Source organism: Carassius carassius, chromosome 12 (assembly GCF_963082965.1).
Source record: "Carassius carassius chromosome 12, fCarCar2.1, whole genome shotgun sequence".
Lineage (NCBI taxonomy): Eukaryota > Metazoa > Chordata > Actinopteri > Cypriniformes > Cyprinidae > Carassius > Carassius carassius.
Window position 1 is genome coordinate 34,557,147 of NC_081766.1, and position 18,465 is coordinate 34,575,611.

Genomic DNA, 18,465 nt, shown 5'->3' on the forward strand with positions numbered 1-18,465 from the left:
TTTCCAAAACAAATCCAAATCAGGAAGAGTGTCTAACTATTGCGTCCCTTGTTGCACGTCCTGTTTGCTGGTTCTGGCAGAATGCAGGAGGTTGGTTAGGGTCTCCAAGGGGCTCAGGTGCATCATTGTCAGCACAAAGAGGGACATTGCGCTTAGTAGCGATGTTGTGCAGGACAATACAGGCAAGGGTTATGTCGCATGCTTTCTGTGGTTCCGCTCTCAGGTAGTTAAGGCATACAAAGCGCCTCTTAAGAACTCCATTTAAACGCTCAATTGCACATCTTGCTCTGCAATGAGCAGAGTTGAAGCGTGCCTGGGCCGGTGTATTTGCGGTTGGTTTGGAGGTCTCTATATAGAGCGCTCTACCTCAGGATGCGTGCATCATGGACAGACCCAGGCCACTTGACAACGCTGTTGGTGATGATGAGGTCAGCATCACACACAAGTTGGACATTGATGCTGTGCCTCCCCTTTCTGTTTATAAACTCCCATTCATTCTCACGAGGTGCTTGTATATGCACATGTGTGCAGTCGATTGCTCCAATAGTATTGGGCATATTCCCCAAAAGAAAAAAGCTGCGCTTGGCCTGGGCAATCTGGTTGTCCTTTGGAAAAGAAACAAATTCATTGACCAGGCTGGCCAGTGCGATTGACACATCTCTCACCACATCACACACAGCTGATTTCACCACTCCCATATAGTCACCAACAACTTGATAGAAAGTCCCAAATGCATAAAATCGGAAAGCAATGAGGATCTGGTCTTCCACAGACAGACCGTGACTCCTTTGGGTTCTGTGTTAAAGTTTTGGCCTGAGAAGGTTCACAAGGTACTCTATATCAGCCTTCCCAAAGCGAAACCGGACATACAGCTCCTCAGTGGTGTATTGCTCCAGTGGCTTGGTACGTTCAACATACACCCTTTAAAGGTATCCTCTCCTGGCAAAGTGGTGGTGGCGGTGGACAACACCTGCCATTTCACTGTCTCTCTGTGAATCCTCTGAGAAAGGCTGATTTATATGGCAGTGTAGTTGGTCTTTTCAAACACACCTATTACAACTGATTAGTTTTGGCTTGCGTTCAATTGAGGCAACTGGACCCAAGGCCTATAATTGATAAGCAATGTTCACTATAGTAAAGCAACGGAACCATGGACTCAAGAAGCTGTAACTTCACTGCTGCTGAAACCAATGCACTACTAGAGGGTGTTCGGTGCCATTATGGAAAAATAGTGGGAAGTTTTAATTCTGCTAAGGATACCAACAAAAAGAAAAATGTTTGGATTTTAATCCCAGAAAATGTGAATGCCATAGGGTCTGGCCAGAGGAGGAACACAGACCAAATCAAATTGTGGTGGAAGAATCTTAAGGCCAGGGCAACAAAGGACCATGTTGAAGCCAAAAACCCACAAACAGGCAAAAGCCATTTAAGAGGGGAGATTACACAGATGTGGTCCTCGACATCATTGGAGGTGAGAAGTCGCAAGATCTTCATGGTATTCAAGGTGTTGTAGGGGACGGCGAGCCTTGGATTGAGGAGGAGGAGGAAAATCTGCCAGTTCCTCCTGAGGCTGATCCAGAGAGCGTTTTTATATTGAATCTCAGCTCTGTTCCTGAGGAAGAAGCTGGATCCTCATTGGTTGAGCCCGTGGTAGTTGCCACAGGGTCTCAGAGGAAAGGCTTGAAGCGCCCTTCATCAAACAAAGATGATGATTACAAGGCACTTCTGCAAAAAGAGACTGAAAGGGCAGAAGCACAGCTTCGTCTGGCAGAGGAACAACTGACTCTGACCAAAATGCAGCAAACCAAGGCCAGACTTGAGATCCGCCTCCTAAAGGCTACGCTCAGACAAGCTGGTCTCTCCACATCAGATGAGGAAGTCTGCAAATTATTGTGGAGTATTTGACATTAAGTCTTTTTTTTTAATTCAATACATCTATACTTGATACTTGTTATAAATAACCTCAATGTACAGTGTTTGTGTTGTAGATCTCAGATGAGCGGACTGCTGGAAGAGGATGGGGTGGGGATTTTCTTGTTTTTAGTTTTTTTTAAATGTGTGGGTTATCCTTTCAAATAAAAATAAACTTATATTGACCCCACACTGGCTATTCTACTTGTTGCTCTTTACATATCTATAGTTCTACATTGTGATGTCCTATCCTGTTTGAGCACTGGTTATCCAGCACTGGTTATCCAGATTTGGTGATCCTGAAAAGTTCCTATCCGAATCAGATTGATCCAATCCGATGTTGCTTTAAAAAACTGGCTCCAAAAGTAAACTGGATTAAGTGATCACGGATCGCAAAAAAAGGATTACAAAATCAATTTTATCCGGATTAAACCTTTTGAAAAACCGGGCCCTGGTGACTGCAGTGACCCTCTGATCTGGATACAGACTGGATCTGGTGGCTACGGTGACCTTGTAATAAGAGAGAAACAGACTAATATTAGCGTAGATGCCATTCTTCTAATGATGTAGCAAGTACATCGGGTTTTATGGGAAGTGTTCCTGGTTCCGTTTTACCTAATTAACGCAGCCTAAAAATCCTTTAACGGATTTGGATAATAAAAGCATATTAGTATGTTATGTGTAAGCCAGGTTAAAGAGATGGTTCTTTAATCTAGATTTAAACTGCAAGAGTGTGTCTGCCTCCCGAACAATGTTAGGTAGGTTATTCCAGAGTTTAGGCGCTAAATAAATAGGAAAAGGATCTGCCGCCTGCAGTTGATTTTGATATTCTAGGTATTATCAAATTGCCTGAGTTTTGAGAACGTAGCCGACGTAGAGGATTATAATGTAAAAGGAGCTCATTCAAATACTGAGGTGCTAAACCATTCAGGGCTTTATAAGTAATAATGGATTAACATTCCTGCATTTGACATTGAGAGCATAGGCGTAATTTAGATATATTTTTCAGATGGAAAAATGCATTTTTACAAATGCTAGAAACGTGGCTTTCTAAGGAAAGATTGCGATCAAATAGCACACCTAGGTTCCTAACTGATGATGAAGAATTAACAAAGCAACCATCAAGTCTTAGACAGTGTTCTAGGTTATTACATGCAGAGTTTTTATAGGTCCTATAATTGACACCTCTGTTGTTTCAGAGTTTAGCAGTAAGAAATTACTCGTCATCCAGTTTTTTATATCGACTATGCATTCCATTAGTTTTTCAAATTGGTGTGTTTCACCGGGCCGCAAAGAAATATAGAGCTGAGTATCATCAGCATAACAGTGAAAGCTAACACCATGTTTCCTGATGATATCTCCCAAGGGTAACATATAAAGCGTGAAGAGTAGCGGCCCTAGTACTGAGCCTTGAGGTACTCCATACTGCACTTGTGATCGATAAGATACCTCTTCATTCACTGCTACGAACTGATGGCGGTCATATAAGTACGATTTAAACCATGCTAATGCACTTCCACTGATGCCAACAAAGTGTTCAAGTCTATGCAAAAGAATGTTGTGGTCACTAATGTCAAACGCAGCACTAAGATCCAATAAAACTAATAGAGAGATACAACCACGATCAGATGATAAGAGCAGATCATTTGTAACTCTAAGGAGAGCAGTCTCAGTACTATGATACGGTCTAAATCCTGACTGGAAATCCTCACATATACCATTTTTTTTCTAAGAAGGAATATAATTGTGAGGATACCACCTTTTCTAGTATCTTGGACAGAAAAGGGAGATTCGAGATTGGTCTATAATTAACTAGTTCTTTGGGGTCAAGTTGTGCTTTTTTTTGATAAGAGGCTTAATAACAGCCAGTTTGAAGGTTTTGGGGACATATCCTAATGACAATGAGGAATTAATAATAGTCAGAAGAGGATCTATGACTTCAGGAAGCACCTCTTCTAGGAGCTTAGATGGTTTAGGGTCTAACATACATGTTGTTGGTTTAGATGATTTAACAAGTTTATACAATTCTTCCTCTCTTATAGTAGAGAATGAGTGGAACTGTTCCTCAGGGGGTCTATAGTGCACTGTCTGATGTGATACTGTAGCTGACGGCTGAATGGTTACAATTTTATCTCTAATAGTATCAATTTTAGAAGTAAAGTAGTTCATAAAGTCATTACTGCTGTGGTGTTGGGAAATGTCAACACTTGTTGAGGCTTTATTTTTAGTTAATTTAGCCACTGTGTTCAATAAATACCTGTGGTTATGTTTGTTTTCTTCTAAAAGAGAAGAAAAGTAATCAGATCTAGCAGTTTTTAATGCTTTTCTGTAGGATAGGTTACTTTCCTGCCAAGCAATACGAAATACCTCTAGTTTTGTTTTCCTCCAGCTGCGATCCATTCTTTCGAGCTGCTCTCTTTAGGGTGCGAGTATGCTCATTATACCATGGTGTCAAACTGTTTTCCTTAACCTTCCTTAAGCGTAAAGGAGCAACTTTATTTAAAGTACTAGAAAAGAGAGAATCCATAGTTTTTGTTACATCATCAAATTGTTCTGAGGTTTTGGATATGCTAAGGAATTCAGATACATCAGGAAGATAACTTAAAAAGCAGTCTTTTGTGGTAGAATTGATGGTTCTTCCATACTTGTAACCAGAAGTAGAATTTACAATTTTGGCTATATGAAGTTGGATGGTATATCAATTCCATGTGACAGTATTAAATCTAGAGTATGATTACGACGATGAGTAGGTCCTGAAACGTGTTGTCTAACACCAATAGAGTTCAGAATGTCTATAAATGCTGATCCCAATGCATCGTTTTCATTATCAACATGGATATTAAAATCACCAACTATTAAAACTTTATCTGCAGCCAGAACTAACTCGGATGTAAAATCACCAAACTCTTTAATAAAGTCTGTATGGTGCCCTGGTGGCCTGTATACAGTAGCCAGTACAAACATAACAGGGGATTAATTATTAACATTTGTTTCTCTGGATAATGTTATATGAAGCACCATTTCTTCAAACGAGTTATACTTGAAGCCTGCCCTCTGAGAAATCCTTATAAATTTCTATCCTTATAAATTGAGTTGTTATAAATTGAAGCAACACCTCCCCCTTTGCCTTTTAGACGCGGCTCATGTTTATAACAGTAATCTTGGGGGCTGGAGTCATTTAAAATAATGTAATCATCAGGTTTAGCCAGGTTTCTGTAAAACAGAGCACATCTAGATTATGATCAGTGATCATATTATTTACAAAAAGTGTTTTCGTAGAAAGGGATCTGATATTCAATAAGCCAAGCTTTATCATTTGTTTATCCATATTGCTTCTGTTTTTTATTTGTTGAACCTCAATTAAATTGTTAATGTTAACTTGGTTTGGATGTTTTATGTATTTTCTAATTGGGGAACAGACACAGTCTCTATAGTGTGATATCTATGTGCTGAGAATTAGCTGAGCTCTGTGACGTGAGGCAGCTAGCAGATGGTCTGTGAAATCTATTACATCATGTGTTGTATATACAGGTTTCATTTTTGTAAATTAGACTTTCCTATGTTCATTATTTTCATTGTGTACTTTCTCGCTAGCAATTCCTTTTTTTTTTTAAATCGCAGAAGTAAAGCTCTTTCCTGTGATTGTGCGAGACTTCCCAATCATTACTATCAGTAAAGAATAACCCTAGTGTAGAAGACAATGAAACTATTTGAGCCACAAACCAGTGCTTATGATTATATCACATTATATAACCCTTGAAATAATCTGATAACCAATACGTTTTCAATATCAAGCAGCATAACATACAGTTTTTTACATCTAAAATAACTAGAAGTGAATGACACAAGAAGCCTTGAATGCACTAGTTACAAATGACTGCATCGCTCTTACTTTAAAAATGAGGCAGAAAGGACAATGTGTTCATATGATGTTGTCATATAAAATCTCAAGGGTTTGCCAATCTATCAATAGTTTTGAGGTAATGTAACAGAGAAAGAGTTGTTTTTCACCTGCATATTAATCTGAACATAAAACAAAGGTACACACATACTAATATGTACACTTGAAAGGACGGTGTTCGCTTACCATCCCAGTGAGAGCTTCTCTAAGCTTTCCTTCTTCTGAGAGAGTAAAATCACCAGGACAATGGCTTTTAATGACTCATTTATTTGATTAAACTCAGCTTTAGAATAAAAATCTTAAAAGCAATATTCAGAATATAGGCTTAATGTATTTCTTTAAAACAATTTTTTTTTTACACTTTGAGTTTATGTAAAAATGCTGATGAAATCATTCCTTTCAGAACTATTATGTGTATCATTTGCAAATCTAAAATATGAGCGATGGGCATGCAATATAAGAGACTGAACTTCTGCTTCTGAAAGAGTATGAGTCTCTCTCTGGAGGACAGGGTTTGGTCTCTATGTGATCAGTGAGGAGGAATACTCAGAAGATGCGCTCTCAGGTGACTGTGGAGAGTTCTTCAGGACCGTGAGCACTGCTCTTCTAAACTTCTGTCCCACACAGCTGTAGATGATGGGATTGAGACAGCAGTGGCTTAATGCGATCGCTTCCACCCACTGCTTGGCAAGACTCAGACCATTAGACCACTCACAAGAAACCATGAAGTGCTTCGTCTGCAGGAACCTGAGGAACGTGACGATGTTGTATGGAGTCCAGAAGAGGAAATTAACGGCCAGCACAGCCAGCAGGAGTGTGACGATGCTGTGCTTTTCTTCTGATTTACTGCTGAGGATCCGGCAAAAGCAGAAGCTCATGATGATCAGAGGCAGAATCAAGCTCAGGACGTTCAGGTACGTAAACGACATCCAGGCTGCACCTTCAGGAAATTCAGATCCGCAGGATGCTTTGGTGCTTGTGTCCACTTTCACTTTGGCAAAAACAATATCAGGAAGGGACGCAAACAGGCTGAGCATCCATACAAATAAACTCAGAGCCATTTTTGCAGGCTGTTTTCTGGAACAGATGCTGTGTTTGTAGACGATGATGACGTAGCGATCCAGTGTCATGAGGACCATGAAGAAGACGCTGCTGTACAGACCCATCATGAAGAGAGCGGTTATGATGTGACACATGAATGAGCCAAGAACCCATTCGTGCACAGCACTGTGAGCCCAAACCGGGAGTGAGGCGAGAAAGAGCAGGTCAGACACGGCCAGACTGAGGAGACACACGTCTGTCAGACTGCATCTGTGACGGTGTCTGATCAGCACACACAGGACCACAGCGTTTCCCAGCAAACCAACGATGAAAACTGTGCTGTACAGGATGGCCAGGACAACCCCACCGAAGACCGTTGTGCTGCCATCACTGCATGATAAATTTGATGCTACATAGTTATAGTAGTCACCGTAGTCTGGATCATAGAGGACACACAGACAACACACTGTTAGCACACGTAAGATATTACAGAACTATTTTTATTTATTTTATGATGTATTCTGAAATCTTTCAACATTTCTTTAGGTTTGAAAATAGACCAAATATAACAACAACACGAGTTTTAACAGTAGTTTGTGTTTTCCTGACAGACATGATCTTCATTAAGTGTTCTAAACTGAGGACTTTGATCATAACAATACTGATTTAATCTTTTCCCCACTTACGTTTTAATAAACGATCATTTAAAATGTTATTATATTGTGACAAACATGAGAATGTTCTAATTAGGAACAATGAGAGTGAAACTGAAATATTTATATATATATATATATATATATATCAACTCAAAAGCAAATATGCATATCATGTACTTATTTTTAACACGTTTCAAATTGTTATTTTGGAAATAGATTTATGAATTCCTCCTCCAATCTTGTCTGAGTAATATTGCAGTATTTTGGCGGATCATGATGTGTTCTGCTCACCTGATGTGTTTCACTTTCATTTGCTTAATAAATCACTTTGAGATCGTGTTGACAAATGTTTATAATTTCAATGCATTTACTGCTGAGTTTAGCATTAGAATTAGGTTCACTGTAAAAAAGTAGCACTGAATAGAGTTTAGTGACTTACCAGCTGCTGTCCCCGTGCCCTCGGTCATGATTCCTGAATCTGGAAAAACTCTCTCTGTGTGACCCATTAGTCTTAAAACTTAAAGCAAACAGGAAATTCCTCAAAGTCGTCCACTTCCTGAAGAACAGGCCAAAACATTGACCGTGACAGAACTCTGTTTGTCAGCCGAGGATGATGAGGACTGTTTTTACCTGCTTAAACCAAACAGTGACAAGAAATAAAATGATCAGATGGATCAATTCCCAGATGGGACAGGAGGGCTGCCAATCAATAAATGGAAAAACAAAGTATTTGATTATTTGAATGACAGTATATTTATAGATATATATTATTAAGGTGGGCCTTTAGCTATTATTCTATTGATCTATTATTCTTTGATTTTAAATCAGTAGCTATAGTGTATTCAAACTTTATTCATGCACCAGCTATGTTATATGTGAACATATGTAAGCGGTGTTCACTTCTTCAGTGTCTAACTTCTGCATTCTTCTACATCACATTCATCATTATTATTAACAAACACAACAAAGACAAAGACAACCAGTGTTGGGGAAGTTACGTTCAAAGGTAATGCATTTCAACATTGAATTACTCCCTAAAATAATGACTAGGTCACTTTTGCCTATAAAAGGGCATTTTTCCCTGACCTTATTAAATGCATTCACCATCTTTTAAATAAAATTCTTGCATTTTATTGATAGTTTCACTTAATATAATAAGACACTATAAGACTGTTACCAATAAAAATGAAATCAGTATTAAGAAAATCGATCTTCCCACTGCAGAAGAAAGAGAAGCAGCTGAAGTGGCATTTAGATGCATTTAATAAAGCTGAAATGTAGCATGAACACATTTACACTACAAAAATAACAACAGCATAAATAATGTTATGAGCTTGGTGTTTTAAATCAGTTTATAAATATTGTGTTCACTTCTCACAGCTGTGTGTGTGTGTGTGTGTGTGTGTGTGTGTGTGTTCACTGCTCCGGGTGTGTGTTCATGGTGTGTTCACTTCTCACTGCTGTGTGTGTGTGTGTGTGTGTGTTCACTGCTCCGGGTGTGTGTTCATGGTGTGTTCACTTCTCACTGCTGTGTGTGTGTGTGTGTGTTCACTGCTCCGGGGGGGTGTTCACTTCTCACTGCTGTGTGTGTGTGTGTTCACTGCTCCGGGTGTGTGTTCATGGTGTGTTCACTTCTCACTGCTGTGTGTGTGTGTGTGTGTGTGTGTGTTCACTGCTCCGGGTGTGTGTTCATGGTGTGTTCACTTCTCACTGCTGTGTGTGTGTGTGTGTGTGTTCACTGCTCCGGGTGTGTGTTCATGGTGTGTTCACTTCTCACTGCTGTGTGTGTGTGTGTGTGTGTGTGTTCACTGCTCCGGGTGTGTGTTCATGGTGTGTTCACTTCTCACTGCTGTGTGTGTGTGTGTGTGTGTGTGTGTTCACTGCTCCGGGTGTGTGTTCATGGTGTGTTCACTTCTCACTGCTGTGTGTGTGTGTGTGTGTGTTCACTGCTCCGGGTGTGTGTTCATGGTGTGTTCACTTCTCACTGCTGTGTGTGTGTGTGTGTGTTCACTGCTCCGGGGGGGTGTTCACTTCTCACTGCTGTGTGTGTGTGTGTTCACTGCTCCGGGTGTGTGTTCATGGTGTGTTCACTTCTCACTGCTGTGTGTGTGTGTGTGTGTGTGTGTGTTCACTGCTCCGGGTGTGTGTTCATGGTGTGTTCACTTCTCACTGCTGTGTGTGTGTGTGTGTGTGTTCACTGCTCCGGGTGTGTGTTCATGGTGTGTTCACTTCTCACTGCTGTGTGTGTGTGTGTGTGTGTGTGTGTTCACTGCTCCGGGTGTGTGTTCATGGTGTGTTCACTTCTCACTGCTGTGTGTGTGTGTGTGTGTGTGTTCACTGCTCCGGGTGTGTGTTCATGGTGTGTTCACTTCTCACTGCTGTGTGTGTGTGTGTGTGTGTGTGTGTTCACTGCTCCGGGGGGGGTGTTCACTTCTCACTGCTGTGTGTGTGTGTGTGTTCACTGCTCCGGGTGTGTGTTCATGGTGTGTTCACTTCTCACTGCTGTGTGTGTGTGTGTGTGTGTGTTCACTGCTCCGGGTGTGTGTTCATGGTGTGTTCACTTCTCACTGCTGTGTGTGTGTGTGTGTGTGTTCACTGCTCCGGGTGTGTGTTCATGGTGTGTTCACTTCTCACTGCTGTGTGTGTGTGTGTGTGTGTGTGTTCACTGCTCCGGGGGGGGTGTTCACTTCTCACTGCTGTGTGTGTGTGTGTGTTCACTGCTCCGGGTGTGTGTTCATGGTGTGTTCACTTCTCACTGCTGTGTGTGTGTGTGTGTGTGTGTGTTCACTGCTCCGGGTGTGTGTTCATGGTGTGTTCACTTCTCACTGCTGTGTGTGTGTGTGTGTGTGTTCACTGCTCCGGGTGTGTGTTCATGGTGTGTTCACTTCTCACTGCTGTGTGTGTGTGTGTGTGTGTGTGTGTGTTCACTGCTCCGGGGGGGGGGTGTTCACTTCTCACTGCTGTGTGTGTGTGTGTGTTCACTGCTCCGGGTGTGTGTTCATGGTGTGTTCACTTCTCACTGCTGTGTGTGTGTGTGTGTTCACTGCTCCGGGTGTGTGTGTGTGTGTGTGTTCACTGCTCCAGGTGTGTGTGTGTGTGTTCACTGCTCCGGGTGTGTGTTCATGGTGTGTTCACTTCTCACTGCTGTGTGTGTGTGTGTTCACTGCTCCGGGTGTGTGTTCATGGTGTGTTCACTTCTCACTGCTGTGTGTGTGTGTGTGTGTTCACTGCTCCGGGTGTGTGTTCATGGTGTGTTCACTTCTCACTGCTGTGTGTGTGTGTGTGTGTGTTCACTGCTCCGGGTGTGTGTTCATGGTGTGTTCACTTCTCACTGCTGTGTGTGTGTGTGTGTGTGTGTTCACTGCTCCGGGTGTGTGTTCATGGTGTGTTCACTTCTCACTGCTGTGTGTGTGTGTGTGTGTGTGTGTGTTCACTGCTCCGGGTGTGTGTTCATGGTGTGTTCACTTCTCACTGCTGTGTGTGTGTGTGTGTGTGTGTTCACTGCTCCGGGTGTGTGTTCATGGTGTGTTCACTTCTCACTGCTGTGTGTGTGTGTGTGTGTGTGTGTGTTCACTGCTCCGGGTGTGTGTTCATGGTGTGTTCACTTCTCACTGCTGTGTGTGTGTGTGTGTTCACTGCTCCGGGTGTGTGTTCACTTCTCACTGCTGTGTGTGTGTGTGTGTGTTCACTGCTCCAGGTGTGTGTGTGTGTGTGTGTGTGTGTTCACTGCTCCAGGTGTGTGTTCATGGTGTGTTCACTTCTCACTGCTGTGTGTGTGTGTGTGTGTGTGTGTGTGTGTGTTCACTGCTCCGGGTGTGTGTTCATGGTGTGTTCACTTCTCACTGCTGTGTGTGTGTGTGTGTGTGTGTGTGTGTGTTCACTGCTCCGGGTGTGTGTTTATGGTGTGTTCACTTCTCACTGCTGTGTGTGTGTGTGTGTGTGTGTGTGTGTGTGTGTGTGTGTGTGTGTGTTCACTGCTCTGGATGTGTGTTTATGGTGTGTTCACTTCTCACTGCTGTGTGTGTGTGTGTGTGTGTGTTCACTGCTCCGGGTGTGTGTTTATGGTGTGTTCACTTCTCACTGCTGTGTGTGTGTGTGTGTGTGTGTGTGTGTTCACTGCTCCGGGTGTGTGTTCATGGTGTGTTCACTTCTCACTGCTGTGTGTGTGTGTGTGTTCACTGCTCCGGGTGTGTGTTTATGGTGTGTTCACTTCTCACTGCTGTGTGTGTGTGTGTGTGTGTGTTCACTGCTCTGGGTGTGTGTTCATGGTGTGTTCACTTCTCACTGCTGTGTGTGTGTGTGTGTGTGTGTGTTCACTGCTCCGGGTGTGTGTTTATGGTGTGTTCACTTCTCACTGCTGTGTGTGTGTGTGTGTGTGTGTTCACTGCTCCGGGTGTGTGTTCATGGTGTGTTCACTTCTCACTGCTGTGTGTGTGTGTGTGTGTTCACTGCTCCGGGTGTGTGTTTATGGTGTGTTCACTTCTCACTGCTGTGTGTGTGTGTGTGTGTGTGTGTTCACTACTCCGGGGGGGGGGGTGTTCACTTCTCACTGCTGTGTGTGTGTGTGTGTGTGTGTGTGTGTGTGTGTGTGTGTGTGTGTTCACTGCTCTGGATGTGTGTTTATGGTGTGTTCACTTCTCACTGCTGTGTGTGTGTGTGTGTGTGTGTTCACTGCTCCGGGTGTGTGTTTATGGTGTGTTCACTTCTCACTGCTGTGTGTGTGTGTGTGTGTGTGTTCACTGCTCCGGGTGTGTGTTCATGGTGTGTTCACTTCTCACTGCTGTGTGTGTGTGTGTGTGTTCACTGCTCCGGGTGTGTGTTTATGGTGTGTTCACTTCTCACTGCTGTGTGTGTGTGTGTGTGTGTGTGTTCACTACTCCGGGGGGGGGGGTGTTCACTTCTCACTGCTGTGTGTGTGTGTGTGTGTGTGTGTTCACTGCTCCGGGTGTGTGTTTATGGTGTGTTCACTTCTCACTGCTGTGTGTGTGTGTGTGTGTGTGTGTTCACTGCTCCGGGTGTGTGTTTATGGTGTGTTCACTTCTCACTGCTGTGTGTGTGTGTGTGTGTGTGTTCACTGCTCCGGGTGTGTGTTCATGGTGTGTTCACTTCTCACTGCTGTGTGTGTGTGTGTGTGTTCACTGCTCCGGGTGTGTGTTTATGGTGTGTTCACTTCTCACTGCTGTGTGTGTGTGTGTGTGTGTGTGTTCACTACTCCGGGGGGGGGGGTGTTCACTTCTCACTGCTGTGTGTGTGTGTGTTCACTGCTGCCTGCCCTTGACTAAAGATTTTTCTACTAGAAGTCGTTCATTTTAAAGGCCATGTTGCAGGTTAACCACCACTGTCGATTAATGGATACATAAATCACTCAAGATATGTATATCATTTTTAAAATGTCTCAAAAATGGTCTTAAAGGCAACCTGTAACCCGAAACAACGATGGCAGCCCCTACGGGTAATATTGCCTACGGATGCAGTGTTTATGCAAGTGGCACACGTTGAAAAAACAGTTTTAGGTCAATGTAACGTTGCAATAAAATTAATAATCTAGCTACAATTCCTTGCACTCAGAAAGTTTGGTGTAACTTGCCTGGAATGGTACAAAGTCGTTAGTCGTGGTATGAAATAGAAATCAAAAACCTGCCTGGAACATAGCATCAGAACTATAGCGACTGACTGGGATGAGGAAGAGGTGGCAAGAGCCAACATGTATGATGACCTGCAGCTGTGTAATTTCGAACCTGCCAGACGTGAGAGGGCAAATGAGGAATTGCCAAGAACTGATGGCCGTCAAAGTATGGCGTTATTTCCCTGTCAAATGTCGAGAGCACATAATTGTAGCGCAAAAGTGCATTAATATAATGCGCGAGCGTGAATCTCTCTGCTCGCGCGCTGTCAGATACACGTTGCTTTTGTAAGAATTTTCTCTGGGCTCGCTCAGAGAGTATGCCTGCACTTAAAACGTGTTCAGTGCAATCGCGAATCTCTCCTCTTCACTTAAAGTAAGCGTGTATGTGCTTAGACTGGGTCCAGTGCGTTCGCGCATGGCCAAGTACTCTTCTCAGTTGTGACGTTCGCGAACGAACCGATTCTTTTGAACGGCTCATAAACATAAACATGAACGATGGGAGCCGAGTCGCGGCTGGAGGGGAGCCGTTCTTTTTTCCTATGCGTGTTTCACACAGATGCACACAAATGAGCTCCTCCGCGAGACAGAACAGTTGTTGGGGGAGGGGCGCACCCAGCGCAGGCCAACCCTTTATAGCGTGATGATATTAGTTATTAGTTGTGCACGCATCCTTCACGTCCTTCACATCCTGCGTGCCTCTGTCATTGGGTAGGAGCGTTGAAAAAAAAGCTGTTTTGCACAGACATTTATTGCAGCCCACTTTGTTATTGTTCATTGACTTGAAGGGGCTGATGTTTGCAAAGTTTACAGTAGTAATTGTATGTAGACATTTCCATTTTATTTATTCTAACTTTAAATATTTTTTTGTTTTCTATCAAAATGTTCTTGTGTGGAAGTGTTTGTAGTAAAAGCTGTTTTGCACAGAAATTCATTGCAGCTGGCTTTGTTTTTGATGTTTATTCGTGAGTAGGTATTGTATGAATAACATAAGTCAACGTAGCTTTACACACACACACACACACACACACACACACACTTTGTACTAAAGGTAAATCCAAAATAGTGTTGTCACTGTCTAAGCAGAGGGATTTGTGCAACCCTATGGAATATAGTCCACACATGACAAATGAGGTAATAATCAATATTTCTGAATAATTCAAACTCAGATATTGGTGTGTGATATCTGAGTTTTAATTATTTGACTACAAATCTCACCTCATCATTCTTCCCAGTGATTATTTCCAGGATAAACTGAGATGCCTCCAAGCTGGCTTCTTAAAAGCAACAGCGTTCTTTTGAACGGCTCTTTGAAAGGAACGGATCGCGAAGATCCGGATCCCCTCAAAGAGCCATAAATCCCATCACTACTCTTCTCTTCGATTTCTTTCTCTTTGCTCTTGGCATAAACGCTGTCAAAACGGCAACAACCAATCAGAAATAGGCTTTAACGACTGACCAATGAAAACACGACATCGTACATGGAAACTTATTGGTTGATATTGAATACATGCATATATATATATATGTTTATTACCAACATGCAAATTGCACAAATTCGTTGAAAAATTAACCCTGCAACACGGCCTTAAGCCATTAGTCAACTATTAGTCGCACTTTTATTAATAAACCATATAAATCATATAATGAGCCTTTAATTGCCTACATAGCCAAATACGTGCTCAAGTGCTCACAAAAAAGGCTTGTCATAGCGCACTGTCAAATATAAAAATTATTAATTTGTTAGGGAAAAAAGCATGTACACTGCATTAACATTTTAATTTATTGTAACGTGGTAATTAATTGTTACACTAGTGCTTTCTGTTTTCGGTTTAAGAGATGAGGTTTGCGACAGTGACTTATCTCTGCAGTACCTGTGTGCAGGTTTCATACAGATTACATAATGTGAGAATATTTGTTTTCTGTTTGAATTGGTTCATTTAAAAGTTTCACTCTCTATAAATATATTTTTCATGTCTATAATACACCGAGTTTTAAAGTGACACACTCAACAGATTCTGAGACGGCAGAAAGTGCATTGTTTGCTTTATTTTACAAAAGCTCAACATTACTTTGTTATTCTGTGCTAAATTTGGGATGGACACATTCATTATTTTGTTTATTTTCTCCAAAATTGGCGAGTTATGAGCTACTTTTAGCCATAAGATGTTTTGTGAATATGGGCCAATATATAAATCATTGTAATTTAAAGTAGAAGCACAAACTGACAAAGAATACATTAAAAAAATAAAATAAAAATAGGCTTAATAAATAAAAACACTCCAAAAAAAAAAAAATACTTCCGTTTTCAAAAGAATAAAAATTAGTCAAGTAAATTTCAATGAACACTATAAACTGTATTCATTTTTAATGTTTACAAAAGTGCAAAAAAATGGGAGCAAGATCTTCCTCAAAACAGAAGAAACTAAAAGAGGAAGGAGAAATATAGGCATTTAACAAACAAAACAGAGAAATGTGTAAACATGGACTAGAAATATATATATAAAGGTTAAATATCTGTGTAGATGTACTATAAATATATTTATATTCTTGGTTTTTAACGTGTGTAATAATTTCTAGACTGGTCAGTGACAGCAGTGATGAACACTCAGGTTTCTGTTTCTAAAAGCTTGCATTTGGGTCTTTAATATTCTCGATGGTATTTCAGTTCTCTCTCTCTCTCTCTCTCTCTCACACACACACACACACACACTTTGTAAACAAGGTCAGTTTTATTGCTGAAATCATGGCGTCCCTGACACTGGAGACACGATGCTTCAGGACGCTTCGACGCTCGCTCTTATAAACTCATGCAGTTTCTAAAAGTTCTCAAAATCACACGCTTGTTACAAAGATGATTTGGTTCTTTGAAAGGATGAGTATTTCCACATGGGTTCAGTTCAGTGACTCTGATGTATGACAACATTAGGTGCCGTAATGTCCAGTGTTCCTGAAGATGGCCAGCGTCGAGCCAGTCCCACACGAGACACTTATTCTGCTGAACACCGCCACCATCCGGATGAAAAGGATCTCACTGGACTCTTCCCTCTGCTGAGGTTCTTCATCGTCACATGTCTTGGAAAAACATCTTGCACCTGAGCTACACGAGTGGATGGTTAAACTCGTTCTGATGTTGGGAAACACTTCAGGTTTGGTTTCAGTTGATGATCTAATCTACTCTAATCTACTTTAAATGGTGAAAAATAAAAAATAACCACTGTGCATATTACTAAAGTGCATGCAGAATATGATTGTAGCTTCACCCGCTGGATGTTTGAAAAGACTGATCAGTTTTCCCTCGTCTGTGCATGTGTGCCGTCTGACTGAAAGACGCTAAAGGAAACCAGCGTCCCTTCCACTACGACTCAAGCATTCAGACGTCTACAATTCATCTGGTGCTTTCAGGCCCACGACGCACTTCATGAGCGAGACTGGAGAGCTTGAGTCCTCACTCTGGGATATATATGAAGATGATGATCACACGTGTCCTGTCCGTCATAATTAAACACTCATCTGGTTTATTAAAAGAGGACTTCAGAAGAAAGGATGACAGGTGCCTGAAAAGGACTTCTAAAACAACACTGAGAAAAGATGTTCAAATACACTGAACTCAAAAATACATTCAATAAAACAAAAATAGCAGACAAAAGAAAAGAAAAACATGAATAAAACATGAATAAAACGTGACAATGGCCTTCAGGACATTTGCTGACAGGCATTATGACGAATGCTTCATTTGCATGACAAAACAAGAATGCAAATGATGTGAAGCAACTCTAGAGAAATGGTATAAAAATAACTTCAATCAGTCATCATCCATCCACACACATGTGGAAGAGCACAGACAGTCTCAGAGGTGAAATGAGAGACGTGCAGTGAGAAGTGAGAGTCTAAACATCTACACATCATCCTCCAGACGCTCCAGGATTCAGAGGATTCACAGCTCCAGCGGTCTGTGTGCGCTCCAGTCCCACGCTGAGAATCCACTGATCTGAGGAGGATGGTGATGAGGTCTCTGTGCAGAAGTGTCCAGCTCGTGACCTGACGGTCAGCACTGTTCCTCTACGGCCGGTGAAACCTGCAGCAGAACAGCATCAGCTCATCCACGGCTTCACATGACACTAATCTACTGCACTACACTGAGTAGACATGGATTACGCTCAGACTGCTTCCCATAAGAACATTCCTTAACATAATGAAGGGCATTAAACATGTCATCAGGGTTTCCATTTGTCAAATTAAACAAATTAAGCATTTTTCAATGGAAATGAAACACTTGAACAGTAAAGAATTTGTTATTAAGAGTATCAGAGAACTGTGAATGTGTCGTTAAATTATTGTGTCCCTTTTCATTTTCTGTGTGATCAGTGACTCGTGTGTGTGTGTGTGTGTAAAAGCAGATTTGTTGTTTCAGATAGGACACATCAAATCAACACATTATGAATCATTTACTGCCATTGTGTGAATATATAATCATGCAATCTATAAAAAGTAACTCATTTGATTATAAGCATTATAAATTAGAAAAGCTTAACAGCCTCAATTTCTACAAAGCCACAAAACATGTTTAGTCCATATGTCCTAGATTTTTTTTCTACATCTTTGATGTCAAATTCATACATTTAATCAATTAATTCAGTTAGAATAAGTGGACAATGTTAGGAATCGAATCCATTTACACCGACGGTAAAGCTCAGAAGAGGCATTAATGCGTTCATACTGCAGTTGATCTGGATTATAGGATATGATTTTGAATATGAAACTAAAAGCACCAATAGGTGGTGAAGTCACTGTCTTAATGAGTGACTCACTGAATCATTCAGGAATGAAGTGATTGACTCATTGAATCGTTCACTCAAAACTTGGGGAAACAGCAGTTCTGCTGGCTGTTCATATTGATGAAACTAATTAAAACAGACAATAACGGGTTTAAAATATCACCTAAAAAGGGATCGCTCACAGAAACTGCTCAGCTTCCCACATTCTTCATCATATCTTTTGTGTTCAGCAGAAGAAAGGTTTGGAACGATGGCTAAATGATGAATGAATTTTGAGTTTTGGGTGAACCATCTCCTTCAGTATCAAGATAAAGATATGTGTGTAAGAGTTCAGTGTGCTTCACCTGGTCAGATGACGGCTGGACTCGTGTACCTCCATCTCATTGCTCTTGAAATCGTTCAGCTCTTTCCTGATGGCAGCCTGCAGCGACACACACACACACACACACACGTCACTCCAGCTGTAGAAGAGACTCACAATCACGCTTTAGTGCTGTGTAAATCCTCTCGTCTCTCAGCTGTTTCTCGCCGTGTCACACCTGTTTTATATTATTG

At 41.6% G+C, this 18,465-nt stretch overlaps 2 protein-coding genes across 6 annotated transcripts in view; both read right to left on the minus strand.

Moving 5' to 3' along the window:
* Nucleotides 1-5,616: 5,616 nt before the first annotated feature.
* Nucleotides 5,617-8,095, minus strand: LOC132155326 (C-C chemokine receptor type 2-like). The gene is made up of 2 exons (XM_059564215.1): nucleotides 7,949-8,095; nucleotides 5,617-7,289 (listed from the first exon to the last, which is right to left on the minus strand). The coding sequence occupies exons 1-2, from the start codon at nucleotides 8,013-8,015 to the stop codon at nucleotides 6,334-6,336; spliced, it is 1,023 nt and encodes a 340-aa protein (XP_059420198.1). The 5' UTR covers nucleotides 8,016-8,095; the 3' UTR covers nucleotides 5,617-6,333.
* Nucleotides 8,096-17,099: 9,004 nt separating this feature from the next.
* The window catches only part of LOC132155314 (phosphatase and actin regulator 1-like), a 49,989-nt gene continuing 48,623 nt past the window's right edge, over nucleotides 17,100-18,465 (minus strand). For all 5 annotated transcript variants that reach the window (XM_059564200.1, XM_059564199.1, XM_059564197.1 and 2 more), the window contains exons 12-13: nucleotides 18,255-18,331; nucleotides 17,100-17,210 (exon numbers count right to left, since the gene is read on the minus strand). In XM_059564200.1, the coding sequence (XP_059420183.1) occupies nucleotides 17,195-17,210; nucleotides 18,255-18,331 (93 nt within the window). In that variant the 3' untranslated portion in view covers nucleotides 17,100-17,194. The remainder of the gene's footprint in view (nucleotides 17,211-18,254; nucleotides 18,332-18,465) is intronic.

Bases quoted from the DNA above. Each gene is read 5' to 3' on its own strand.
- LOC132155326 (XM_059564215.1), bottom strand. From the start codon at position 8,015: ATGGGTCACACAGAGAGAGTTTTTCCAGATTCAGGAATCATGACCGAG. The intron at 7,290-7,948 runs GTAAGTCACTAA...TCTATGATCCAG, and splicing joins GGGCACGGGGACAGCAGCTG to ACTACGGTGACTACTATAAC.